At 37.4% G+C, this 27,230-nt stretch overlaps 4 protein-coding genes, 1 long non-coding RNA gene, 1 other non-coding gene and 1 pseudogene across 7 annotated transcripts; 2 read left to right on the plus strand and 5 right to left on the minus strand.

Annotated features, from left to right (window-relative positions):
* The first annotated feature begins 74 nt into the window (after window positions 1-74).
* LOC111781902 (uncharacterized) lies at window positions 75-3,904 on the plus strand. 2 transcript variants are annotated; one of them, XR_002813035.2, is made up of 4 exons: window positions 75-938; window positions 1,235-2,973; window positions 3,064-3,120; window positions 3,191-3,904. It is a non-coding gene; the product is annotated as an uncharacterized LOC111781902 (long non-coding RNA). The 2 variants fall into 2 exon arrangements; XR_015414480.1 differs by having other exon boundaries at window positions 75-332.
* Window positions 382-544, plus strand: LOC111785755 (small nucleolar RNA snoR138). The gene has a single exon (XR_002813696.1). It is a non-coding gene; the product is annotated as a small nucleolar RNA snoR138 (small nucleolar RNA).
* Window positions 2,133-3,418, minus strand: LOC111781991 (uncharacterized). The gene is made up of 2 exons (XM_087120163.1): window positions 2,684-3,418; window positions 2,133-2,546 (listed from the first exon to the last, which is right to left on the minus strand). The coding sequence occupies exons 1-2, from the start codon at window positions 3,416-3,418 to the stop codon at window positions 2,430-2,432; spliced, it is 852 nt and encodes a 283-aa protein (XP_086976289.1). The 3' UTR covers window positions 2,133-2,429.
* Window positions 3,905-5,167: 1,263 nt separating the features above from the next.
* Window positions 5,168-8,289, minus strand: LOC111785753 (5'-adenylylsulfate reductase-like 5). Its single transcript, XM_087120162.1, has 4 exons — window positions 7,771-8,289; window positions 6,147-6,328; window positions 5,850-5,974; window positions 5,168-5,760 (listed from the first exon to the last, which is right to left on the minus strand). The coding sequence occupies exons 1-4, from the start codon at window positions 7,936-7,938 to the stop codon at window positions 5,339-5,341; spliced, it is 897 nt and encodes a 298-aa protein (XP_086976288.1). The 5' UTR covers window positions 7,939-8,289; the 3' UTR covers window positions 5,168-5,338.
* Window positions 8,290-8,805: 516 nt separating this feature from the next.
* On the minus strand, window positions 8,806-12,283 carry CSD3 (copper/zinc superoxide dismutase 3). The gene is made up of 7 exons (XM_023666143.2): window positions 12,124-12,283; window positions 11,724-11,825; window positions 11,559-11,654; window positions 11,447-11,478; window positions 11,225-11,300; window positions 10,292-10,345; window positions 8,806-9,072 (listed from the first exon to the last, which is right to left on the minus strand). Exons 1-7 carry the CDS (start codon window positions 12,209-12,211, stop codon window positions 9,044-9,046), a joined length of 477 nt encoding a protein of 158 aa, XP_023521911.1. The 5' UTR covers window positions 12,212-12,283; the 3' UTR covers window positions 8,806-9,043.
* A 196-nt stretch (window positions 12,284-12,479) lies between these two features.
* LOC111785750 (ethylene-responsive transcription factor ERN1 pseudogene) lies at window positions 12,480-13,543 on the minus strand (annotated as a pseudogene).
* Window positions 13,544-16,404: 2,861 nt separating this feature from the next.
* LOC111781323 (uncharacterized) lies at window positions 16,405-24,244 on the minus strand. Its single transcript, XM_023661853.2, has 20 exons — window positions 22,880-24,244; window positions 22,350-22,553; window positions 21,860-21,964; window positions 21,520-21,585; window positions 21,272-21,436; window positions 21,007-21,081; window positions 20,746-20,897; window positions 20,300-20,435; window positions 20,146-20,215; window positions 19,909-20,036; window positions 19,707-19,763; window positions 19,044-19,229; window positions 18,837-18,929; window positions 18,309-18,394; window positions 18,176-18,242; window positions 18,021-18,087; window positions 17,802-17,938; window positions 17,252-17,343; window positions 17,091-17,157; window positions 16,405-17,007 (listed from the first exon to the last, which is right to left on the minus strand). Exons 1-20 carry the CDS (start codon window positions 24,101-24,103, stop codon window positions 16,843-16,845), a joined length of 3,342 nt encoding a protein of 1,113 aa, XP_023517621.2. The 5' UTR covers window positions 24,104-24,244; the 3' UTR covers window positions 16,405-16,842.
* Window positions 24,245-27,230: the final 2,986 nt, after the last annotated feature.

Genomic DNA, 27,230 nt, shown 5'->3' on the forward strand with positions numbered 1-27,230 from the left:
GGTTTTGATCTAAATTTAGGGTTTTTTAGAATTTTTTAAGCAAGATTCATGAATTGTTGGTGTGAGTTTGGATCTTGTTTGGGTTGGATTAAGACATTTTTCAGCTAAAGGGAAATACTTTAAGGCTAAGTTAGATGAATTGAAAAGTCGGATTTGATCAGCCACTTTAAGACCATACCCGATCCGAAAAGCCCAAACCGTACCCTACGTGGAATCCTTAAGCCGAATGTCGCTATTAAATCGTTCCCGCCCCCTTTCTCCGCTCCGTCGCCTAAACTTTGAAGGGAGGAGACAATTTTTGGTCGTCTATTTCTTGGATGATCCTTCTGAAGGTTTTAGTTTTGTTTAGATTTGGGGTAAAATTTTGAAAATGGAAATGGTTTAGCCTTTCGAATGACTAGGAGGTGCAAACTATTCTGCAACACCTTTTGGTTCAGACAAAGGCTTACATCAATTGATCGGATATAAAATTCCATTACGGAATCCGTTTGAGGGAGTCGAACGTTTTCTTCTTTGTTCCTCTTCCGGATAGCTTCGGACATTTCTCTTTTCCCCCACTTCTTTTGTTTCTTTCAGTCTTTTTAGCTCTTTTGATAAGGAATTTGATCTGGGTTTTGTGTGCTTTTCGAATCTAATCTATCTGAATTGCATGTTCTTTCTTTTTAGTGAATCAAGGATGGATTTAGATGCTGTAGATTAGTGTAAATGATCTTCTGCGGATGGTTTTTGGCCTAGGGTTTTGATGTTCTTTGTCAATCTGATTGTGAAATGTGGGAGTTGATTACGTAAATGGCTTGCATTATGTGATGTTCAAGGCAGTGCATTTTTGTCAATAATACAATCGGCGACGCTACGGTTTATTGTCAAGTTGTCATGCCATTATTTGATATTTTGTGCCTGGTTCAAATCCCACAATGGAGCTTTCACTTTCTGAAGTGGTGGAATCTCTGTCCCTTTCATTGGACCCCAGATTTTCTATTTTTTTCTCAAGTATTTCTTAGAAATTTAAATGGAGGAAAGGATTTGATTTGATCTGATCAATTTAGTATTATTGTTTACTGTTCAAACCTTGAAAAAAAAAAAAAAAAAAAAAAAGGAAAGAGAGAACTGTATCTGTAATTGCTTGCTCCATTATTCGGCCGGTCACTCTCTGTCTGTTTCACTTTTTTTTTTCAATCCATTTCCATTATTTAGCCCTGTACTCATATTCATTTATTGTTTGCATTGTATATAGGCGATTTTAAGCGGTGGAAGAATATAGTCAGCTGGGTTGATCACCTGATAAATCATACCAAGCTAGCTGAGCAAAGGAATAAACCAAGCATCATCATATACTTGCTCGTGTAAGCCATATCTCCAATTCCCTTGTTGCTTTGAAAGGTGGAAATTGCACTTTGTAATACGACTCTCTCCAGTGGTATGATATTGCTCACTTTGAACATAAACTTTAATGGCTTTGATTTTGGGGCCAAAATGTGTCGTACCAATAGAGATGTATTTCTTATTTATAAACTCATGATCATCTCCCTTAATTAGCCGATGTGGGACTCCCCACCAATAATCCTCCCCTCGAACAAAGTATGCAATAGAGTCTCTCCGAGACCTATGGAACCCTCGAACATCCTCCCCTTAATTTAGGCTCAACTCCTTTCCTTAGATCTTTCGAACAAAATACGCCTTTTATTTGACATTTGAGTCACTTTTTAACACCTTCAAAGCTTACAATTCTTTGTTCGACATTTGAGGATTCTATTAACATGACTAAGTTAATGACATGACTTTGATACCATGTTAGGAATCACGACTCTCTACAATGGTATGATATTGTCCACTTTAAACTCTTGGCTTTACTTTTGGTTTCTCCGAAAGGCCTCGTACCAATGGAGATGTATTCCTTACTATGATCATTCCCCCACACCAACCGTTTTCATTGAGTTAGATAGTAAAAAGTTTGTTTAGAGGGGCTTGAATGCTAATTAAGATTCAGGGTCTTCTTTAATGAGCAAGACTTACCCATTGGTTACATTTATTAAAGTGGGACAAACGTTTTAATATAGAGACCACGCCATAGGAGTTATTGTATATGGACTAAATAGTGTCTTAACCGTTCAAGATCAAGATCAAGATCAAGGTTTATGCTTTTAGAATTATCTCTTTCATTTCCACTGCTCATGTGTATAAAGATTGTACCATTTCCTCACTGGAACACACAAACAAACCATAAAAACCTATAAAATTCAAAGCTGATCAAGACTGTATTGGCGTAGGCTAACTAGGACTCCTGAACCTTTTTTTGTACTTAAAACTATAATCTCTATGTACAGACTTCTAATAAAGTGATAGAATTGGTCATTTTTAAGGGCAAATCCGCCTGAATTCATCCTCTAGTGTAGAGTCTGTCTTCAAAGCAGAGCCACCTCTAAGCTTCCTTAGAGCCCATCATAGCGGCCGCCACAGGTTATGTGAGCCCTTGTCTGTGGAAGTCCTCTTGCTGCTGAGATTGCTTCATTTAACTTAGTAGCTTGCTGAACCGCTTGCTTTAATTTCTGCAACCAAATGCTATGAAATAAGCTCTCTGCTACAATTTATGGGTTTTATGAACTGAATTGAATTCCTAACCTAACATTGGCCTTAATTCATTACTGTTTGAGGTAATATTGCATGAACGTTTTGAATTGCTGACCTTATCATTGGTGTAGATCTGGATTTTCAGCTTTTGTTGGTTGCCTCCATAAAACAGAACACAAATCGTGGCAGCTGCAACCCCAAAGGAGCAAATGGCCCCAATCCCATTTAAGCTCCACTTCAATATGTTCAACCCACCGATGGATCCATCATCCATCTTGTTGCTTTCCTGGTTCATCAAATTCATCCTGGGGGAGTTCGTACTGCTCTCTTTAGCCTCACCATCATCATCAAACTGATAACACCCTACATCAATTTGAGCCTTTGTTCCCTTGTTGCTGGACCTGGGTGAGTCTATTTTCATGTCGACGAATTCATTTTCCTTCATTTTCTTGAAGAAAACTTGAGTAACAGTCTCCTGATCTGCTTTTTCCGCAGCCCCTTTTTGATCAACCTTCTCACTCACGGCTGATGGCTCAAAACTGATCACCATAGGTACCTTTTCTTTCTCTTTCATTGCCAGTGAATCATCTGGGACTTTGATAATTGGTGAGTCCAATTGTAGATGAACAGGGATCATCGGCTGTTTAGACAACCCTGAAGAACTCCTCGGCGGTTGGCTGATGTGCTTGGAAGAATCCATTGACGATGGACACAAGAAATAGTTCATATCAACCATAACCTTGGCTTCAGAAGCAGAAGCACTTCTCTTAGCCGCGATGATCTTCTTCTTATCATCTTTGTAATCAAGCAAGGCATCATCAGAGAGGATTTCCCACTCATGGATATCCATTTTCTTTCTCTGGAGGTACGTGAAATATGAACTCACAACTGGGGGGGCTTTATAATGGAAGAAGAATCAAAATTTTCAAACTTTAGATGGAATTTGCAGGTCCTTTGGCCATAGGAACCCACCAAGAACTCAAATGAAATACCCTCTCGATTGTTTGTAGCCTTCTTCTCAAGAATATGCTTTGTTTGGGGGAAAATCTTAGAGAGAGAAAGAGAAGGGGAGGAGGGTATTATGAACATTTGATTGTGGTAGGTGAATTTTTATAGGGATTCTAAGAAGTAAACAGCCCCCACTGGAATAAATGGAACCACAAGGATTGAAAAAGAGGGTCGGTTGCTTGCTGGGATTGTCTAGAAACGATCAAGAAAGGATAAGTTTTTAATTCTTTTTTCCTCTTTTTCTCTTTTTTTCTTTTTTTTTTCCTTTTTAAATCATTTTGTTATTTTTTTAATGAGAAAAAATGGGAAAGTTTGATGCTTTAATATATTCTTATTTATTAGGAAAATTTTCATTGTCACCTCTAAATATTTGCCTGTTCTATCAATTTTCAAGCTTCAATTTTTACCTTTTTTGAATTTATATAAATAAATGAATTTCAAATTTTACTTTTTTTTTTCTTCCCAATTTTCCTTTATTTGTGTGATCATCTGTTCTTTGAACATTTCTTTAGTTAAATGTTTTAGGTGTCCTTATTGATTACAAAGTTGAATTGAATTTATCAGGTTAGGTGTAACTTACTTCGTAGCTATTATTTTGTAACGCTAAGCTCTTCCTTATTTAAGGGCAATAGCTTCTTAGCATAATTCAAGCAATTACTTTTATAATATCATCATCGAAAGAACTTATTTTATACTAGCATCATTCATTGTTTGTCACGAAAGAATTATTTAAGAACAGTGAGATGTCCATAAAATAAAATAATATATCATCAAATGATGTCAAATATGGAAGGCAAAGGAAAGAAATAACTACTTAGTAGATCCTAAAAAGCTTTCCATCGCCTCTATGTGCATGACCTATATACAAAAACTTTGCTTAACCCTCATACGGATGGTAATAGTCACGAAAGGGCATCGGTAATAGCCACGAAGCATTATGAACGAGACGGTAATAGCCACAAAATTTCATGGCAAAATACAAAAAAGAAGAATACAAGTACTATTTGAACAAGCAAACTCCCCAAGTCTTTGGCATTTGGCCGCTCATACACCACACCAAATATCTTCAGTCACATTCAATCACAAGAGACCCCTTTTCTTCCCAACAAGCAATCTTTGAAAATGGAATGCATAAACAAACAAACTCTCAAATCTAGGCCTTAAATCACGCCCCCACAAGCCTGCCCTTATCCTCTCCTCTCAATTAATTAGCCCGATCCTCGAGATCCCACATCGATTGGAGAGAGGAATGAGTACTAGCAAGGACACTGAGCCCCGGAGGGTGGATTGTGAGATTACACATCGATGAGAGAGGAGAACGAGCGGTAAGGACGTTAGAGTTGGAGCCATCAAGGAGATGGATTGTAAGATCCCACATCAGATGGAGATAAGAACGAAACATTATTCTCTCCCTAACCCTAGCAAACATGTTTTAAAACCTTGAGGAGAAACCCGAAATAGAAAGCAGGACAATATCTGCTAGTGGTAGACTTGAGCTGCTGTTACACGAGAACTTACCTACTGTTTAGATAACATAATATCGTTATGACCCAACTGTGAACCGAACAACGGTCAAATAAACAAAACGGGCTTGTTTGGGTTTAGACATGTTCTGGTCGTGTAATGTGTATAATATTCAATATGAGAGAATCAATTTTTTTTAACTGTACAGGCCTTGCCTTACCCTCTACTCTCCTGCTACCTCTAGTGCAAGAAAAGGCCTCAGAAATTTGCATTTTCAATTTTTACAAGGTAGGTGAATCTAAGTCGATCTCGAGGACGAAGATTCACCCAACGAGACGGAGGCCAGAGACGACGCCCAAACACGAGCATTCTTTGCTCCTTTGTGGAAGTTCTTCGTCTTGCATAGCCTCAGCTTCGCCCATGCCCTTCTCATATCGACCATGTGGAAAATCCGCCCCATCAGTTGTCGTGTTTCGCCAAATATTTCCAAGTTTAGGTGAGGCATGTAAGATCTCCAAAGATTGTTAAGACGATATAGCACATGTGGTAATTTGACTATTGCTATACGAAGACATATGAATACAAACGAGAACGTCAACAGTGGTTCGCTCTTCAATATGTTGTTCGGTGAGGAAATCTTTGACCGTTCGATTATTGGCTTCCCAGCGTTCTCAATTCTAAGTAACTCATCTTCATTATAATAAGGAACCGATTTTAATCCTGACATAACCCAACGCGATTTAGATATACGTTCACCAAACACAACCCGTTAGAGCTTGATCACACACACCCACATTAGAGAACCTTACCTGTTACTCCGTTATAGAAACGAACGAGCGAAAGTATATCTTTTGGACCACGATATCGAACCCATGATGTCCTGTTCACCAGTAATATAGTCGGGAAGCTGCGGACTCCATATTTTGAGAGTACGCTACGAAACGGGAAGACAAATATGTTAGTAAAGAGGTCGTAAACCAGCAAGTTATTATCCTATTCGAGTTTCAATGACAAAAACAATCTCATTAGCACATAAAAACACCAACACGAGGATCGCTAAATTCTGTCTCATTCAAACAAATGAACACAATAGTTCAACTACTTACTTTGGTAGTGTAGAAGATTGCTCAACCACCAAGTGTTCTATTTGAGGAAACAACGAGCTGAGAGATTCGAATGTGGGGTGCAAACGGAGAGAAAACGGGCACCACGACGCGTAAAAGAACATGGAGGTGTAGCCGTTCTTCTTATAAGACGTCAAAGTCTCATCAAGGAACTTCCCATCCACCTAAAGATCAGAAGAAGGGCAAAGAAAATCAATAAGAGAGAAGAAATTACACTAGCACACCATGACTTCAACAAGTATGACCTTTCAACAAGTATGACCTTTCAATTGAGAATATAATGTCGTAATCGTAAAGCGTTAAAGCTATGCTCAGGTTAGCAGTTTCGAAAGTTGGGCTACAAACTCCTCAATCCATCCCCAACTCGAACCGAAAGTTGGGTTACAAATGCCACAAATGCCAAAATCCATCCCCAACTCAACCCGAAAATTGGATTACAAATGTCTAAATTCATCCACAACTCGACCCAAAAGTTGGGTTACAAACGCCTCAATCCATCTACAACTTGACCTGAAAATTGGGTTACAAACGCCTCAACCCATCCCCAACTCGACTCGAAAATTGGGTTACAAATGCCTCAACTCATTGACTTCCTCATCGACCCGAAAAATCCTCGAAAAGTCCTATTGTCAAAAACCCCCCAAAAAACTCAAGTCATTTCCATTGACTTCCTCATCAGCCCGAAAATTGGGTTACAGATGCCTCAATCCATCCCCAACTCAACCCAAAAGTTGGGTTACAAATGCCACAAATGCCAAAATCCATCCGCAACTCAACCCGAAAGTTGGGTTACAAACGCCTCAATCCATCCACAACTCGACCCGAAAGTTGGGTTACAAACGCCTCAATCCATCCACAACTCGACCCGAAAGTTGGGTTACAAATGCCTCAATCCATCCACAACTCGACCCGAAAGTTGGGTTACAAGCGCCTCAATCCATCCACAACTCGACCCGAAAGTTGGGTTACAAACGCCTCAATCCATCCACAACTTGACCCGAAAGTTGGGTTACAAACGCCTCAATCCATCCACATCTCGACCCGAAAGTTGGGTTACAAATGCCTCAATCCATCCACAACTCGACCCGAAAGTTGGGTTACAAATGCCTAAATCCATCCCCAACTCGACCCAAAAGTTGGGTTACAAATGCCTCAATCCATCCCCAACTTGACTCGAAAGTTGGGTTACAAATGCCTAAATTCATCCCCAACTCGACCCGGAAGTTGGGTTACAAACGCCTCAATCCATCCCCAACTCAACCCCATGAACATTCTAACTTCTGATTCAACATCTTAACTCTTCCAATCTAATTCTTCAGATAACAGTAAAGAGAAAAGAACAATATGCACAAATTTATCCACCTCCCCTCAGCTGAATGTTCATCACATAAAGAACAATCAAAGAGCTTAACACAACCAAAATTCAGCCATTTACAAATCTTCTAATAATCTAATTCTAAAGGTATAACAACAAAGCTTCACGAACAACATGAACAGCCTCCACAAAAGTTGGAATTCAGACAAGACAAAAAGAAAACAGAGATGATATCAGCTAAGCAAAACAACAATCAACACAAAACCAAGAAGATAACAGAGAAATTCATACCTGTAAAGGCAAGTTGGGAAGCACAGAGGAAGGGCATTGAGATCGAACTCCATAGAGAAAGAAATCCGAATCTCTGGGGCAAAATGAAGATCGGGGAAGGGATTTTGAAGACACAAACCCTAGAGGAGTAAGGGCAAGAAAATAAACAAAAAGGGAAAAGGCAGCCATGTTTGGAGAAGAGATTAAACCATAAAATGATGAAGAACAAGAAAAAGAACAAATGGGTATTATAGAAATGAATCAGAAAGGGAAAGTCGAGCAGAAAAAAAACGACGAAACAGATAAACAGATATGTATTGGTTCCTCAAGTTTCTAAAAAAAGGGTATGAGAATCCAACTGGCACCGATTCAATCGCCGATTTGGGAGGAGGATTCAGGTTTTCTTATATTTTCCGCTTCGAAAGTTCCAAATAAAATCCAGCTGAGATATTTGCTGATTAACTTTAAGAACTTTCAGAAGGGAAAGAACCGAAAGGAGTTTTTGTTTTGTAATTGATCTTCTGCTCTAAGTTCCTATGAGTGTGGAGGCATTACTTCAAAGAATTTGATGGAAAAAAAATAAGATTTTTGCTCATTTTGGATCCGTGTTGGATTGATTTTCTTCTTCAATATTCGAGAAAAGATTTGCTCGTTTTGAATTTGGCAAAGTTGAAATTTGTAAATTTCGTAGATGATCCTCTCTCTCGGAATGCCCACCCGAAAAGGAGATTTCATTTTCAAAATGCGTGCAACAAATATCATCTCGTGTTGCTTCGAATTACATATTAGCTATTGAATCATGTGCAGATTAAGTGTGTTTTCTTTGTAAGACTGGACTATGAAACATTTGATCTCTATTTTATTAATCCATTAATTGAAAATTATGGTCATAACATATTTCCTTTCCTAACTTTGATCAGGAGGACGATCCAAAACCGCCACAAAGGACGGATGAATATATTGCAAGAAAAATTTGCAGAGCATATAGTTTTAAGCACAACCATCATTGTCGATGGTCGGTGTTCATGATTTTACCTTCAACATCCAACGTTCAACTACCCGAAAATTTATCATGTCATTTAGTGAATAACTAGTCTCTTCGACAATATTGTAATATGATTCTTATTTGAACGAAGAATTGAACATTTGCAACCATAAAACTCGCCTATTTTCACATACCCGACTCGAAATAACTTATAACTTATTGTTGATGGACTCATTTATTTGTACAGAACAAAAAGGAAAGAAACAGAGAGAGAGAGAGAGAGAGAGAGGGTTCCAGCACAGCCAACCTTTAAACAGAGGATTGGATCCCAATAATGCCTGCTCAACAATCAAGCAAAACTTTCAAAAACTGTACAATAAAACCATAAGGGTACAAAATGCTTAGTTCTATAATTTAGGAACAACATAACATATCTCTATCACCCAAAATCCCTACTTACGGTCCGGGACCTCCGCTATCTTGATCATGATTTTCCGTGCTTCCCCTCCCTTCCCTTATGCGTTTGTTAAAGAGTGTTTCATCGATGGGAAGGCAATATCGATATCGATATTGATCTCGCATGCCCTACATGCCCTATTGCCTAAGGTTTGCCTCGATTTCTTGCTTTTGAGTCTCAACTATTAAAGGCAGGTCATTGGCTACTCTCTAAGTTATGTGAATCTTTTCTCAACGAGACCGAATTGAGGCTTCTTCGGGTTAGGAATGGCTTTGCTCGTCGAAGAACTTGTTCACTAGTTTTTTTTTCTCGATCTATCAGTACCTTTGTTAGTTTCTTCACCTCCGCCCCACCCCGCCCGTTTCCTTTCATCCTTCTTTCCACCTGCTTCTCACCATTCTCTTTCGTTTTTCCCAAGTGATCAGACATCTTCTAAATAAAACTTATGTTCATGCCATATGTCTATTCTCCTTAATTTAGTGCGAGATTCCACATTGGAGAGGGGAACGAAACATTACTTATGAGGGTATGAAAACCTCTCCCCAACAGAGAAGACAATATCTACTAACGGTGGGCTTGAGCTGTTACAAATGGTATCAGAGCCAGACACCAAGCGGTGTGCCAGCAAGGACGCTGGGCCTCTAAGGAGGTTGGATTGTAAGATCCCACACCGGTTGGAGAGGGGAACAAAGCATTCCTTATAAGGGTGTGGAAACCTCTCCCTACGTGTTTTAAAACTTTGAGAGGATGCCCGAAAGGGAAAGCCCAACGAAGACATTATCTGATAGCAGTAGGCTTACTTCAAAACAGATGGATCTTTGTAAGCCATTTGGTGGAATGCTTATCTTCCTCCCCTTATAAGCATCTCCTTTTTTAAAGAATTTGATCCGAACCAAGTTGTCCTTAAGAAAATAAACCTAAATAACATCTTTCATTTCAATAGGGATGGAGCATATCATCATCATGTAGCACTTCAAATTGCAGCATTACAACAAATATTCATGCTAAATCCACCCTATCTCGTCCCCACTATTTTTTACGACTCATTATGTTAATACCTAAAAACCAAAACCAAATATATAGAGGATTTGCATACTAACCGCATCCGATTCTTGCACCAGCGTTTCCAGTCGTCTTGCTGAGTTCGTGCCCGCCTATTACATTTAACATGTACGATTAAGCCAAAAGGCAACAATGAATAGACGAAATGAACGTGTGAACGACAATCAAACATACTCTTTCGAACTGACAATGGAAAGTGATACTCATTCAATTATCAACAAACTAGAGAAGTGGGGTCCTTGAACCTACAAATATGTGTTTAATAGGTCGCTCTTGTTCAATATTCTTTATCACACAAAAGATCGCTACAAACATCATCAAGGTAAATGATAAAAGACATGTCCCTGTCTGGTTATTAAATAATTTATCAAGAGATGAAAGGTAACACAACTCAAATGGCTATTTTATCCTAATCTCAAGAACAGTACAGAACGTTTGTGTGAGATCTCACATCTGTTGGAGAGGGGAATGAAACATTCTTCACAAGGGTGTAGAAATCTCTCTCTAGCAGACACGTTTTAAAAACCTTGAGGGGAAGCCCGAAAGGGAAAGCCCATAGAAGACAATATCTGCTAGCGGTGGGTTTGGATTGTTACAAATGGTATCAGAGTAAGACACCGAGCAGTGTGCCAATGAGGACACTGAGCCCCAAAGGGGGTAGACACCGGGCGGTGTGCCAGCGAGGACGCTGGGCCCTAAAGGGGATAGATTGTGAGATCCCACATCGATTGGAGAGAGGAATGAGTACCAACGATGATGCTGGTCCCTGAAGGGAGGCTGGATTGTGACATCCCACATCAGTTAGAGAGGAGAACGAAGCATACTTTATAAGGGTGTGGAAACCTCTCTCTAGTAGACGCGTTTTAAAAACCTTAAGGGAAACCCCAAAGAGGACAATATCTACTAGCGGTGGGCTTAGACTCATGCCGTTCGAAAGCTTAAAGACCAGGTATAATAGAACAAACTCTTACCCTTGCCAAGATCATCGGGATCAGCGTGCACAACAACTGCCCGTCCAAGTATCGAATGAGGTCCCTTAAGTGAAATCTACACATCAAAACACAAGAACAACAACGAAAATATAATCCACAACTCACATCACAAAGAACAAATGCAAATTAGAAGCCCAACAGTGGCTCACATAAGCACAACTCACTGAATAAGAAGCAGTCTATAAGGATTAGCAAACTTACCAGCCTATCTGTAATGGAAACTTCAGCAACCCCTAAAACATTCCACAGCTAAAATGTCATACGAGGAGCTCAAGAACATTCCAATGGAAAAAAAAGTAGAAACTCTACTAACCATCAGGGCCTGCATAGATGTTCCCCAGATCTCCAGCGTGACGTTCTGAATCCCCAGGAGCTCCATGGTTCTTCTTCAATGGATTAAAATGAGGCCCTAACAAAGAAAAAATCGATTCAACCAATGGAACGAGGCGAAATTAGGGCAGAAAAAGAGAGGGATTACCAGTGGAGTTGCAGCCATTTGTGGTATCTCCAAGAGCGTGGATATGGAAGCCATGGAGTCCAGGAGATAGCCCACTTAATCTACCATTAACATGGGTCGCCCCTGTTCATGTTTATCAAAAACCCTACAAGAAATGAGCGCAAAAGAAGCAAAAACAAGCATCGCACACAAAATCCTTTCAGAAATAAGTGCAAAAACAAGCAAGAACAATCATCGCAGACAAAACCCTTCGAAAAATGGGCGCAGAAGAAGCAAAAACAAGCAACGATTACAAAAACCCTATGAAAAATGGGCGCAGAAGAACAAAAAACAAGCATCGATTACAAAAACCCTATGAAAAATGGGCGCAGAAGAACCAAAAACAAGCATCGAATTCAAAAACCCACATAGAGAAACAGACCATTTGAATCTTGGACGAACTGAATGGAGCCTTTGACGTTGGAATGATCACCTCCTGTGATGAGCGCCACGGCTTTGAGAGCGCCCATTTCGCACGTCTATCGCCTGACTGAAGATTTAGCGGTTAATTGATGAACGAGTGGAGACTATGAGCGGTTTCTATATCTGTGGGCCCTTCAAGTAAATGGGTGCGTTCTGTTTTGTTCTGTTTTTATATTTCCAAACGGAAAATAAGGCAAATCCCTTCAAAATGGAGTTTATTCATGAACAAGCTTCTTAATCACAAATTATTTACATACCCTTTTGAATTTTAAGCTTTTTAGATTGATTTCTAAATTACCCACCAAAAGTTTGATCTTCTTTAAATGGTTTCTGTCTCCAATTTCATGTTTTAATCTCCCAAATTCTTGTACGGACAACATTTGTCATAAGAAAAACACTAAAATCAAGCACTAAACAAAGAAAATAAGAGATAAACCCACATGGTTTATCTTAATCTGTTCATGATCATCAACAGAACAAAGAACAGAGTGGTGGAAGATCCCAAATTGCCTCAGAGGCCTCATGAACAGCCTCCATATACTCCTGAACTCCATTCATGGCATATAAAGAAGCAGAAATTTGCCTCTCAACTTTCATCCTCTCAAAAGCTGATAGCTCCAAATCCTCTGAATGTTCGCCTTCCGCTTGAAACGCCGCCGCGTTCACCGGAAACTTCATCGATTCTTGCACCATCGAAAGTCCATCGACAAACCCAACTCCAGAAGAAGCCCCCAATCGAGAAGAATCAGAAGAACAAGATGAATCGCTACAAAAATCAGAACCCATCTCTGTTTCTTCCAAACAATTCGTCATGTCGGGTTTATAGGCGCCGTCGAACAGCCGGCCGTCCTGAATTATTGGAGCGGCGGCGGCGGCGGCGGAGTGGTTTTTGAGTGGATTTAGAATTGGGTTTTTTCTGCTGTTTAAAAGGCTGCGAATTCGTGAGGCGATTGGGGAATTAGTGGAGATTTGTGGGATGAAATTCGTTCTTGTATTGGAACCTCGAAGAAGACAAGCGGCTTCATCGTAAGCTCGAGCGGCTTCCTCCGCCGTCTCGAAAGTTCCGAGCCACATTCGGATTTTCTTTGTCGTGTCTTTGATTTCCGCCACCCATCTCCCCGACGGCCGCTGCCGGACTCCGACGAACTTGTTAGCATTGTTCCCTCTAGTTCTGCCTTTGAATTTGCTTGATTTGCCCAATGAAGCGGTGGCTCCGCCGTGGGTTCCCGGCGACTGAAAGTGGATTTCCATGGAGGTTTTTGTTTGTTTGATTAATGATTGGAAACTGAATGTTCTTAATTGATTGTTGGGAAATGAAGATTTATATGAAATGAAAATTGATTTCATTTTTTTAATTATTATTATCACTGAGTTGAATTTGAGGAGCAGCCACAAAAACTTTTGTATTGTTTTCTTGCATTTGGCTTCATGTTCTTGGTCTTTAATTTTAAAAAAGGAACCAAAAAGGTATTTCATAGCTAAGTCTTCAATTTATGTTTTTTTTTGTTTCCAAAAATACCCTTTTCAAAATTCAATAATGTATCATATAAATGATAAGTCGGGCATTCCCGACCCACCAAGCGAAACTGGTGGTTTCTTGGTCACGACTAGCTAAAGCTAAAGAGCGTTTCTACGGGGTAGAACCTCCTTCGAGAATATAAGGTTTTCATGAGACTGGTCTTGAGCTGTAATCCAAACACAAATACCTTGTTTAAGAGAATGTTTTTCGTATAGAAATTCTCACATTCAAGATCTTCCGTTGCACGGATTTCCTAGGAAACAAAGTCATAGGCACGTAGGTTCACAACCAACAAACTACACGAAGAGCACTCATCCATAAGCCGTTACTGATACAAATATAGACTATTCATGAGAGTTTATAAAAGCACATAGACTATTTTTCAGGTTTTATTCAACCATTCCGACCAAATTCTTGGGGTGTACATTGAACCCAAAAATCTAGAAAATCGGACCAACCCAATCCGAATCAATGATTCGGGTTGGATAATTTTTTCTTTTTTTAAAATCAAACGGGTTCAGTTCAAATTTTGAGTTATTGTTCTTCCCAAAGTTGCACGTCACACCAATTGTCTCAGATTGTTTTTGAAATTGCGCGCAAATTTCTCAGAGACCAGGGCTTCAATCAACCTCCTTCCCCTCGAGTTTCACTTACTCATTATGGAATCACACTTTCTTCTCCTCATCTCATGTCGTTTCTGTAACAGCAAGAAAGCTTCTAGCAAACACGAATGACATGCCCAATTGTTACCCAACATTTTCTTGCATCAACGGTAAACTCAACTCAACTCAACCTAACTCGAACATAAAGTGTCGAGTTGGGTTGTGAAACAATTTTGGGTTACTTGAATTACCAACCTCGAGTTAGTCTATAAAATGTAAACTCAATCTAATCCAACTCAGGTACACCCGTGCTACAACTAGATGGTAATAAATCATTTTTTCCTAAAAAGGACAAGGGCAAAAAAGTAATTACGCATATTTTCTCTCTCCCTTGAAGTGGCACAAGGTCAAACAGTAGAGAGAGAAAGTTATGGAAGCCTAAAATGCTGCCACTTGGAGGCTTAAGAAAGAAGATCCAAAATAAATAAATAATTAATTAAATAAATAAAAACAAAAATAAAAGACATAAAAGTCTAATCTTAACCTACGAGGTATTGGCTGCCTTCATAAAACATTTTTTTTTCTTTTTTTTTTTATTCTCAATTTTTTTTTTATTTTATAGAATTAATAATTTGGCGATCACGTCGATCTATTATATTATTTTTATTTTAGAAATTAATTTAGTAAAAAAAAAGAATCCAATTAAAATGGATCATTTTTTTAATTCATGCTAATTCAATCGACGTGTAATATATTATAATAAAAATAAAAATTGATTAGTGGGATGAAAAGGGATTAATACTAATTTTAAAATTTCATAAATAGATTTTCATTCAAAATTAATATTTTTTATATTTTTTAAAAAACATAGGTAAGAGTATTTATATATATATATATATATATATATATATATATATATATATATATATATATATATATATATATATATATAATGATTTGAAGAGAAAAAAATAAAGAGAAAAGACTTTTTCCTTAAAAAAAATAAAAATAAATAAATAATTATTGGAGTAGTTGTCCAATCTGTAGGGAAAGTATTATTTTAATTTTTTGAAAATTTATTATTATTAATTTGAAATAGGTTACAAGTATTATTAAACGTCACTATTAAATTAATAAATAAAGTGATTTTTTTTTTTTAATTAAAAAAGGAAAATAATATAAATTAATAGGGAATAATGGTGTCCCATTCTGCACGTCGCCATTGTTGTAACATCCATTTCAACCCCTAATGCTATAATCATCATCCATTAAAATAATTTTATTAAATAAATATTCTATTTTGCTAGAAAAATATTAATTAAATTAGAATTTAAAAACATTATATTATTATATGAGATTACAGTCTCTACCCTCTAAACTCTTTCATATAAATGTTTGAAATTTCTAATTCATGGAGTTGTTAAATAGATTTATTATTATTTTGAAATTTATTATACATATTTTGAAATTTACTTCAAAAATAATTTTTTAAACAACTTAACATAATCTTAACTAAAATTTAAATTTAACTACTTAACATAATCTTAACTAAAATTTAAATTTAACTCACTCAAATAAAATGTTATCTCTAGAGTAATTTTTATTCGTTATGGTCCGTCCACTCAACATAATCAAATCACTAAGCCCGACTTTCATCCCTACTCTGAGTAAGTGTTAAACGATAGCCCTTCCGCTCAACATAATCAAATCACTAAGTCTGATGCACTAAGCCCGACTTTCATCCCTACTTCGAGTAGGTGTTAAACGATAGCCCTTCCGCTCATCATAATCAAATCACTAAGTCTGATGTCCCTACTCAACGAGCAGGTATTGCACTCGAGATCCCTTTTGCCTTTGCACTCAAGGGTCAATCTCCATCTAGCCCGAGGAAACCTTTACACACCTCAAATCGTATGAGTTAGATTGAGTTGATCGTGCCTCCTATCGTATCATCAAATTCCACTAAATATCTAAAAAACAAATCATCCAATTTCGTTTTGAGCCAATAAATAAGTAAATCAGGAATAGAGAACCAAATTATAATTTAAGAAGCAAAACATAACCATTATGTGTATGAATGCACGCTTTGATCTCAATATTTTCAAAACTTCAAAGCCTCAATAATAATAATAATAATAATAATAATAATAACAATAATAATAATAACCACTCGACATTATTTTTGGTAGTTTTCACTCTTTTTTGTGAGGGAGGACGACTCTAGTTCACCAATACTTTTGTGGACTATACACAAACTGTATCTACTCTTTCTTCGACCCATGCAAAATCGATGCTTTAAACAAAAGCACATAACGAAAAATAATACATTTACCAGACATGATGACGACACACACGACGCCAACGCGCAGCAGCTTTCTTCGAGGGATGGCTGCTGTGCTTCGCAATGTAAAAGGGGCGAGATGACATTATCAGGCGAAAACACTTTGAAAAATACCAGAAAACACATAGCCAACCCATCCAAGAGATGTACGTAACCAACTCAGGATCTGACACAATCTGGAACAAAGAATGACCTGCCTTGCCAATACAAATTACACTAAGATGAGAGGATTGACTGGAGTGCAAGCTGCTGTTGTGGTTGCAAGGACGACCACGTCGATGCTAGCGTGGACGGTGGTAGAGTTTGCTGAAGCTGCCTTAAAAGGTTCACCATTCTGCTCACGGTTTGCTCACTCGCAAGATCCTTACCCGCACATAGAACCTACAAACAACAATGCCCCCAGAAATTGAGAAATCAAAGCATACAAAACGTTCTTGTGCACGTTCCTTAACAATATAGCATACCTCGGCAAAAATGGAAACTATTTTAGGAAGATACTGATTGTTGGGCCCTAAGAGTTCTTTATCAGACCTGTTAATTAAATGGAGGGAAAAAAATGAGTAAACAATGAATCAGGCAAACAAGATTGTTGAATAGAATTTGTTTATGGGATCAACATTTCAACCTTTCAACCATTGAACAGAGCTGCTCATGCACCAACTTAGCCTCAATTAAATCACCCTTAATAGGCAAGCAGCTTAGCCAAGCAGGAACCAACTGCCAAAAAAAAAGTCATAGAGGCATATAAGACGCAGAAATAAGCATGCCATAAAAGAAATGTGGACCTGAGCAGGATCCATTAATGGAATAAATAGAATTAGTGTCCATCATAGAACATGTTTGACCAAATACATACTACAGGCGACAAATATGTACACAACGAAATACTATTAGTACAATAAATAGAATTTGGAGGTCGTTTCAGTCAAGAAACAAATTCATTGTGCGGTTTCCAAGAGCATGGAGTACATATAAATATTATCGTTCGTAGTCTAATTCGAGAAAAACCCTTGTCAAATACTCAAGATTACGATGCTTGCATATTTCATGGGCACAATCATTCACTCACAAACACTCATGAAATCTTTTTCTTAATATTTATTACACGAGGAAAAGGAAAAGCGAGTTCATTTTAAATGAATGCAGATGAATCCAATACATGAGAAGACACAAACCTGTGATGCATTTATACTATCTCTGTGAAACTGACATATCTTTCCAAGAGCTGAAACAGCATTGTCATATGCCATTACGTTTTCAGACTGTTGTGCATTAGGGTGCCGAATCACAACATCCAACCTGGAAAGGGCCTCTGCACAAAAGAAAGAGAAGATATAACGAAGTCATCCACCATTCTCAAAAACTCAAACAAAGGAGGTGCAATCGAAGCCAACCTTGAACCAGCGGTTTGAATACAGAACCGCCGAACTCGGCACAAACACCAATACCATAAACAGCAGCCTGTAAATGAGTAATGATTGAATTAGATAAAAGCTTGAATTAACAAAAGAAAAATCATTATTTATGAGCATTTAAAGGCAGAACAAACCTGACGGACATCAGGATTCTCATCATTGCAAGCCTCCAACAAGAAGGGAAGGTAGGTATCATAATACCTGATTCACAATAGGAAAAATTAATACAAATGCTCAAGATACAAAAAATTACAATGAAATGATTACCTGAGGGCTGCTTCACGACAATGCTCCACAACATCATCAAAAATACATATTGCTATTCTCCTCTCCTCGGCTGTTCTATCCTTACCCTGCACACCGAAGATCGTGACCATTAGGGGTTAAGTACTTCCAGATACACTTCAAATAAATTAGTTTGTACAGCCACATATGTATGCGTTGCAAATTAGAAGTGTTTCAATGTTCACTTAAAAGGTCTAGCTAAAACTGTAAACATAACAGTGAATGAAGAAGTTAACAGAAAAAATGGCAGAACCCTCACCTAATAATAACATAAAGAAAATGTGAAGATTTCAGAATCATCAACTTACAAAAAAAATTATATTTCGTTTTCATTCAAGTGATTGGCTCTACTTTGTGCACACAACTTCACATCGTTGAATGATACAGAAACAGAAGCGTTCAAGCAAACTCATAAAGAATGAAAGTCTTATGTAGATCAGAATGGTGGGTATTTTCTAAGATCAAAGTTAGAAAGCATTACAGACAGATAAAAATTCTCAAGAAACTTACCCACATAGGTGTCAAATAAGATGAGAGCTCATCAAACATAGGCAAGAACGAGGCCTTGAAAGTCTTGATCAAAGTTCCCAAACAATCACCAATCTAATCAAAATACAAAATAAGACATACAACATTATTCTCACACTAATCTTCAAATACACCTGAAAACACAACTACTAAACAGCATAAGATAGCATGTCTATCACAATAACTTACCTGATCAAAAACTTCTTCTTCTTGCTCATTTTCTTCATCAAGCAATTCTCTCTCGTCTGCATCAAAATCCTCTGCTGTTGTCCTCTCCAATCTTTCAAGCTTTCTTGATGAACTAGCAGTGATGACATATTTAATCTCATCCACAATGCACCTTACTTGGCTTTCATCAAGAAGTGGTCCAGAGATCTAATAGAAAGAAAAGCCACATTTAGTTCAAGAATGCATATAATTCATACTTTGGGGAAAAATTCTAACTTCAGTTGACTGTCATCCAAATAACTCCAACTACTACACAAAAGGCAGAAAGGAGAAAAGAAATGAATGAACTAAAAAGAGAAAGAAGTTCAACGAAAGAATGAAATAAAAACACAATTACAGCGCACAATTGAACTGAATTCTCTTGAGATACCAATTAGCTAAAGGTGTCTGGATTTAGTTAGCTTTTTGGACTCAAAGACTCACATTGGAGTTCCTTATATATTATTTTTCTTAACAAATACCTTGAATTCCTTGGCTAAAGAAACAAAAACAAAAGGCTGCAGAAACACCGAACTAAATTTGTACCAGACTTCAACAGAAATTGAACATTAAAGCACATGATACTTGTAAATGATAACTTCATTTCTTTTGTACAGAATATATTTAACAACTCATCAAACTGACCTGTACGCACTCGTTCAGTGCATCCAACATACTGGCACATATCTCCACCTCAGGCTCCTGTAAAGCATTTAGCATAATAAAACATCGTAATTTAGCTTTCAACACCCTCAAGTACATAAGAGCATTAAGTAACAAAAGGTGGATGGCAATTTAGAAGTATAAAGATCTATCATTGCTGGAAAAAATATAATCCACACGCAACCTTGTGTAATGCCTCCACCAAAGCTGGTATAATATAATCTGACAACTGCTTCACATAGGATTCATCACGACCTTGAGATTGCCCTTTCTCAACAGCCAATTTTGCTGAACGCAATAGCTCTGGCATGGCTGTTTACATAATAGACAACGTGTAAATAAGATAATTTAAATGATTTCTTCCAATGACTTTAAAGTAGAAAAAAAAAACATAGGAAAAAAAAAAGGAACAATCTACTACCTGAAACAGCAGCCCTCCGAACTTCTTCATGAAAATAAAATTTGAGGAGTGGAACCAAAGTAGGAGCAACCTAAGTAACAGAACAACCATTAGTACAGCAGTAAACAAAAGATCACATATTAGAAGAACAAAAAGTGTAATTCATGAAAGCAACCTGATCGATCCAGACAAAAAATCCTTCTTTTAACTCATCAGCATAACAACACAGCATGTTGCAAGCTGTGGCTTTTTCCTCCAAAACACTAGTCTTGATGCCAATCCTTTTATCACCGAGAGTTATTGTTTCAATACTGCAATAAAGACAATCAACGTTTAATTAACAGAAAAATACCTTGACAAAAGAACTAATTAAAAAAACTGGTGAAAATTTTACATCAAAACAGAGAAGTAGCAAACACAACTATATTAAACATGCTATTTATCATAAGATAAATAACAACTAATCTTTCCCAATGTCTTGGAGGTATTCAATTTATTAAAGATACTATACATAAGAGAAAAAGGAAACTAAAACAATAATAAATACTGCAGGGCACACTCACAAGAATTTAATTGTTTTCATTTCAATGAACAATTAAAAATAGAAGTTAAAAACCGAACCTATCATCATCATCATCAATATCAGCATCTGAATCAGCAGATGTGATTGTCACATCAGGCTTAAGTTGAGCAGATTGAAGCAAAGGTGGCATCACAACGCTCATGTAAGGAAGAAAATCCTGTCCAAGGCATTTGCAGAGTCTTGCCCATGCCTGCCAAAGAATTAAGCAATTATTTTCTTCTTTTTTGACCAATAAAATTAAACCAAATCCATCCAAAAAGATACACCAATTTGTATCACATAAGACCCTCAAAACATACTTGTAACATGTAGCTGGTCGTGGGATCATCTGCTTCCATTGGGGATCCTTGTAGTGACAACAAAACATCCATAACCTTAAAAAATACATGGACCATAAAAGATTTCAGCCCATAATAGAGACAAAAGAATAACAACTATTAATTTATGCATAAAGATTGATTGAAATAACTATTTGATTTACAAAATAGAATAACAACATTCACTAAAGATAACAGGAGTCCAAATAGAATAACCTAATGATGGATAAACATTATCGAAAGTAACCTGCTTGGCATCTTCCTTAAACTTGTCTTTCCCAACAGCCATACCAACCAAACTGATACATTCCATGGATTTGGCCCGAAGCATACGATTGGATTTGTCACTTGCATTTACAAGAATAGCTTTTAAGTAAGGCATTACAGCATCATAATATTTCTGGAAATGCTCCTGTCGACGTAAAAACAAAGCTTGTAACATCCACAACAAAAGAGCGTTCAAAAAATTGAAATAAGATTAAAGAGTAAACAAACCTGGGATGAATCGGCAACAGATGCAAGAGCTGTCAAAGCCCCCTCCTGCACCATCTGCTTTCCATTCTGGAATGCAGACAAATGATATAGCACATTAATAAAAAAGAATATGAAAAATCAAGCCATCTTTGCAACAAAAGCAGCAACATATAAAAAGAAATTATATTGAAGAAAAAAATTGAGATGCATCACCATTTTACCTCAAAAACAAAGAAATATGAAATAACATTTAGCAGAGCAGGAAAAGAGAATTTCAATCAAATGATTTATCAAATTGCCACCACGTAGTGAAATACGTATGTTATAAATTGAGAGTAAGACCACTAAGAAAGTAGAATACCTGCAGTAGTACAAGGAGTTTGCTCACAATTCCATCCAAGTAAGGCGTTAGAATATTTGGGGTACAATTTTCACTGAAATTGAGGACTGCTGAGGCAGCATGTGCCTGTAGAATTAAAGAAAGAGACAAATTAGCAATGTTACCTCAATAGTAAAGAAGTAAATATTGTGTACTGTTTTTTAAAGAACAAGCAAGAAAAACTCTAGTGATGACTGCTTATTCAAATATTGTGAAGGAGCCAAAGGAACAAAATACTGCACATATCTATCCCTTAATCTCATTAAGAAAATTTTACTTCCTAATCGATCATATAAAAAATGTGGATGTAAATCATCACAAAGCGACAAGTATCAGCACATAAGCTTCTAGGAGGGAAAAAAGACAACAGAAAAAATTGGATAAATAGTTTGCAGAACAAGAAAAGATAAATATCTGTAGAAAAGATGATTAACTGGCTACACCCATTCAATAAGAGCAAAAATATACAAACCTGTACTCGTGGATTTTGAAAATCATCCATAGCTCCAGCCAAAGCAGGCACAACTAGATGGTGATATTTAGACTGCAAATCTGGGCCTAGATCAGTAGACAACTGGCCGATGGCGTTAATAGCTGCCCATCGCACACGTGGATGTGGATGTTGGAATGAATTTAAAACCATAGAGAGTACTTGCTCAAGATTCTTTATCATTACCTGCACAAATAGAGCAAGTATGTGATTAGAATGACAAACCAACGCACCAAGGATAAACGAATAAAGCTCTAACCCATTGAAAGGAACCGCCAACAAATAATAACCAAGATGATGCTTAATATAATAATATAACATATACCATTCAGAAGTTTGAAACTGAATTGATTTGCAACATTATCAATGCCTTTAACATATAACAATGAACGAAATCTAGTAAAATAAAGAGGAGCACGCTGTAGAGACTTCATAATTGTAAACTTTGGCCATTAAAAGGTAAGACAATGAAATGCAAAGGAGAGATGAAAATTCAAAGCAAGGACTAATACCTTCGAGCAACCCTCTGCAATTTGTGACAGTGCAATAAGTGCTGCATGATGCTTTTGCCATTCAGGTGCAGCCAAGAAAACAGGAAACATCTCGGAAGCAACAGGCACAATAGAATTTCCACCCAACGAAATAGATAGTCTATCTAAGCACTCTTGCCCAAACCCATAATTATCAGTCTCACCCGCATCCTCATCCTCAGTATCAGCGGTATGCCAAGCAGGATCGTCCTCGATATCCAACAACATGTTCATAAGTATCCCAAACAACCTACTTATAAACTGCGGCAACTTCCTCATCATCCCGGGAGCTCGCTCTCTAGCCTCAGCAAGCGTTATAACAAATTCAATTGCCAAATGCCTAGTAGATTCTTCAAGGGAATCCGCCTCAGCAATCTGCAACATGGAACCAACCACATCAACCAGCTGCCTCCTCAAGAATCTGGGCTCAGACCCTGCCAATTCAATCAACAACTCAAGCGCATCCTTCGCAGTGACTTCTTGTCCAGAATTCAAAGCCTCAGTTAACGTCTGCATCATCAAGGGCAATAGATTCTGAAACCTATCCCTATCAGAAGCACTAGACAAACATTGAATAAAATTAATCGCAGCACCCAAAGCTGCAATTCTCACATCTGCAGTCTTAGACGAACTCAAACACTGCGAAAACACAGAGTGAAGTGTATCCAGATGTGGAACTAGGGTTTCACCAATATACTGAGCCAATTGCGCAAAAATCAACAAAGCAGACTCCTGCATCTTAGCGCTATCAGAAGTAACACACTGAAAAATAAACGGCATCAATTCATTCCAACCTCCATCCGGCAAAATCCCAGAAGCAAGCTCCGCAATAGTATCACACAACTTCTTCGAAATAGACTTAGATTCCTCCGTCTGAAGAGACGAAAGCAAAACAGATTTAAGAGTTGATTGAGTGGAAGGAGTAAGACGAGGCCAGAGATAAGAATCATCACGAATGAGTTGACGGCGGAGGAGAATGGCAGACATGGTGCGTGCCTCGGGATGAGCAGATGGGTGGAGAAGATCAGCAAGCTTAAGAGCGAGAGCATCTGGGTGGGCTTGTTTGCAGAGATTGAAAAGGGACTCAGCCTGTGAACGCTGGTCATTGGAAGAGGACATAAGATGGGAAATTAGGGCTTCGAAGTGGGTGCGATCGGAACCCAGAAGCAAGGCCATTTGATGATGCTGAGCGGAATCGGCCGCCATGGATGAAGGATTAATGGAGGTTTTTAAGCTGCAATTAGGAAGAGAGAGAGATGAAGAATTGGAGATGGTGAAGGAGCCGAGAGAGATAGAGAGAGGGTTTGTTTTTGTGGCGCCTCCAAAAGAATCTCAAAGGGAGGGAAGTAACTTGGAACGGTTTTATTGCGAGAGAATGAAGGGTTTTTATTGGGGTTTCTCATTCGGGTTTCCGGTTCGGGTCGGATCCGGTTCGGGCTCGGACTTTTTGGAATTTTATCCATTAAACCTTTTTTCCTAATTTAGAATGTAAAAAATAAAAAAAAAATAAAAAAATTATGAATTAATTAATCCTCCACTTCTCATTTCATTTTATTTATCTTATATTTATAACAAAAAAAAAATTAAATTAAATAATAATAATATGAGTATGAGAGAAAAGCTAATGATTTATTTTTAAAAAATTATTACTTAACTAATACTGAAATGGAAATAGTGCGTCGTTGGATCGAAACCCTAATTTGGAGAACTGGGGCGAGGTCGTTCAAATTAGAAAATATCAACCGAGTAGCTCACTATCTTACTGAAGAAGTTATATCTGCTCACAGTGATTATGGATTTCTTTTTAAATAATTTATGGAATTGTTTTATCTGATATTGTACAATAAAGATTGCATGTAAACCAATTTGAGCGGAGCTTAGTTGATAATAAATTAATTGACATTTTAAAAGCGAGTATGTATATAAACATTAATAAATGTATATTTCTTTTTAAAAAAATGGGGATTATGAATATAATGACGAACATAGGGCGAGAAATGCATACTAATCCTAATTGGAGAGGGGTACTTTAGTAATTTTACTTTTTTCTTGATGAATTTTTGTGGATAAATCAAATGATAAAAAAAAATGATTAAACCCGAGTACATTTCGATTGCATGACAATTTAGAATTAATGTTAGCTGTCTTTTACTTTTGCTTTCAAATCACGCTTTGAAATAAATTTATATTTTTCCTTAAATGGTAAATTGTTAGACTTTATATGTCGTTTAAATAAAATGATGTCACCGAGCTCTTTCGTCACAATCGCAAATAACGTAACGACGATGAAATTTTGTTTCTTCGTTTTTTTAGTACAAGAATCAATGGCGGATTTAGGGCGGCTAGGTAGGCATGGCCTCCAAATTATTATTTATTATTATTTTAAAATTTTTAAATATATATATATATATTTAATCTTTGTTTAAGTCAAATTACAAAAATATTGATATAGAGGGTAAGAAATTAGAGAATTATCAGTCTAGTTGCTGTTAAGAATCACGACTATTCACAGTGGTATGATATTGTCTACAATGTTATGATATTATGAGTCTAAGCTCTCATAGCTTTGCTTTGGGTATTCCTTGCTTATAAACTCATGATTATTCCCCTAATCCTCCCCTCGAACAAAGTACACTATAAGCCTCCTTTGAGGTCTATGAAGCTCTCGAACAGTTTTCCCTTAATCGAGGCTCGACTCCTTTCTTTAGAGCCTTCGAACAAAGTACACCCTTTGTTCGACACTTTAGTCACTTTTGACTACAACTTCGAGTCTCACAATTCTTTGTTCGATATTTGAGGATTCTATTGTCACGGCTAAGTTTAGAGCATAACTCTGATACTAACTAACACAATATCTAACACTCAAAACTCAAAAGTGAGAATAAATATGAAATTATTATTACTCAAAGAAGACAATACAGAGAAAACTGAAAATATGAAGTGTTGTACCGTAGCTATAGTTTACTAAGAGTAAAACTTCTATTTAAATTGAAATAACTCCTGTAAATACTCAACTGATAATGAGTTTCTCTCGAACAAAATGATAACGAGTTTCAATAAGTTCTAAACGAGCATGAAACACCGGATTTCCAGCAAATTCCATTGGTATGAGGCTTTTTGCAGAAGCCCAAAGCAAAGTCATGAGAGCTTATGCTCAAAGTGGACAATATTATGCCATTATGAAAAGTCGTGATTCCTAACTTTGCAGTTGGTAACCAAGGGTTTGATATTTTTAGTCAACGAGATGAAGGGTGGAAGTGCTTCTACGGGTATAAATAGAAAAGTTTGTTGGCAATAATTATAACTATTGGAAGTTATGAAGGGAAGCTTATCTACAATAGGCAAGATTTGTGGGATTTAACTGAGGGTGAGGGCGATGATACTGAAATTCTAGCCTGCTAAATTACGAAAATAGAAGATCAAATGTAAAAAAGCTTTATTAAACTGTATCTACTCTTTCTCGGACCCATGCAAAATCGATGCTTTAAACAAAAGCGCATAACGAAAAATAATACATTTATCAGACACGATGACGACACACACAACGCCAATGCGCAGCAGCTTTCGTCGACGGATGGCTGTTGTGCTTCACAATGTAAAAGGGGCGAGATGACATTATCAGGCGAAAACACTTCGAAAAATAACTCAAGATCTGACACAATCGGGAACAAAGAGTGACCTGCCTTGCCAATTCAAATTACACTAAGACGAGAGGATTGACTGGAGTGCAAGCTGCTGTTGTGGTTGCAAGGACGACCACGTCGATGCTAGCATGGACGGTGGTAGAGTTTGCTGAAGCTGCCTTAAAAGGTTCACCATTCTTCTCACGGTTTGCTCACTCGCAAGATCCTTACCCGCACATAGCAGCGACTGGATTAGGGTTCTTATTCTTCTCTAATGTCTATTTCGTTTTGAAAGAAAGATTGAGAGTAGAGTTATATAGCATGCAAGCAAAAAGGCAACAATAACGGCTTAAACAGTATATAACTTTTCAGGTAGGGAGAATTTGACAACTAGTCGCATTCCCCTATAGTACATTTTGAGGCATTTCATGTCTACCAGGCGTAACCATGACTTATTCGAAATGCCATACTCTTAAAGAAAACAAGAAAGAATTAATACAACATAAAAGTGGTAAAGTAGTACAAAGCAAGGGTTTCGGCGTGTCACGGGAATGAGGCCATGGGCGACATGCCTTGGACAAGCATGACCGTGACACTGAGCCTCAAAGGGGGATGAATGAGGTCCCTACAATTTTCCGTTTTAATTATCCTTAATACAACCCCGCTAGCATTTAGTATATATCATATAATTTTTCATATCATTTATCATA

The sequence above is a fragment of the Cucurbita pepo genome, chromosome 19 (genome assembly GCF_057944985.1).
Source record: "Cucurbita pepo subsp. pepo isolate OVF chromosome 19, ASM5794498v1, whole genome shotgun sequence".
NCBI classification, from domain to species: Eukaryota; Viridiplantae; Streptophyta; class Magnoliopsida; order Cucurbitales; family Cucurbitaceae; genus Cucurbita; species Cucurbita pepo.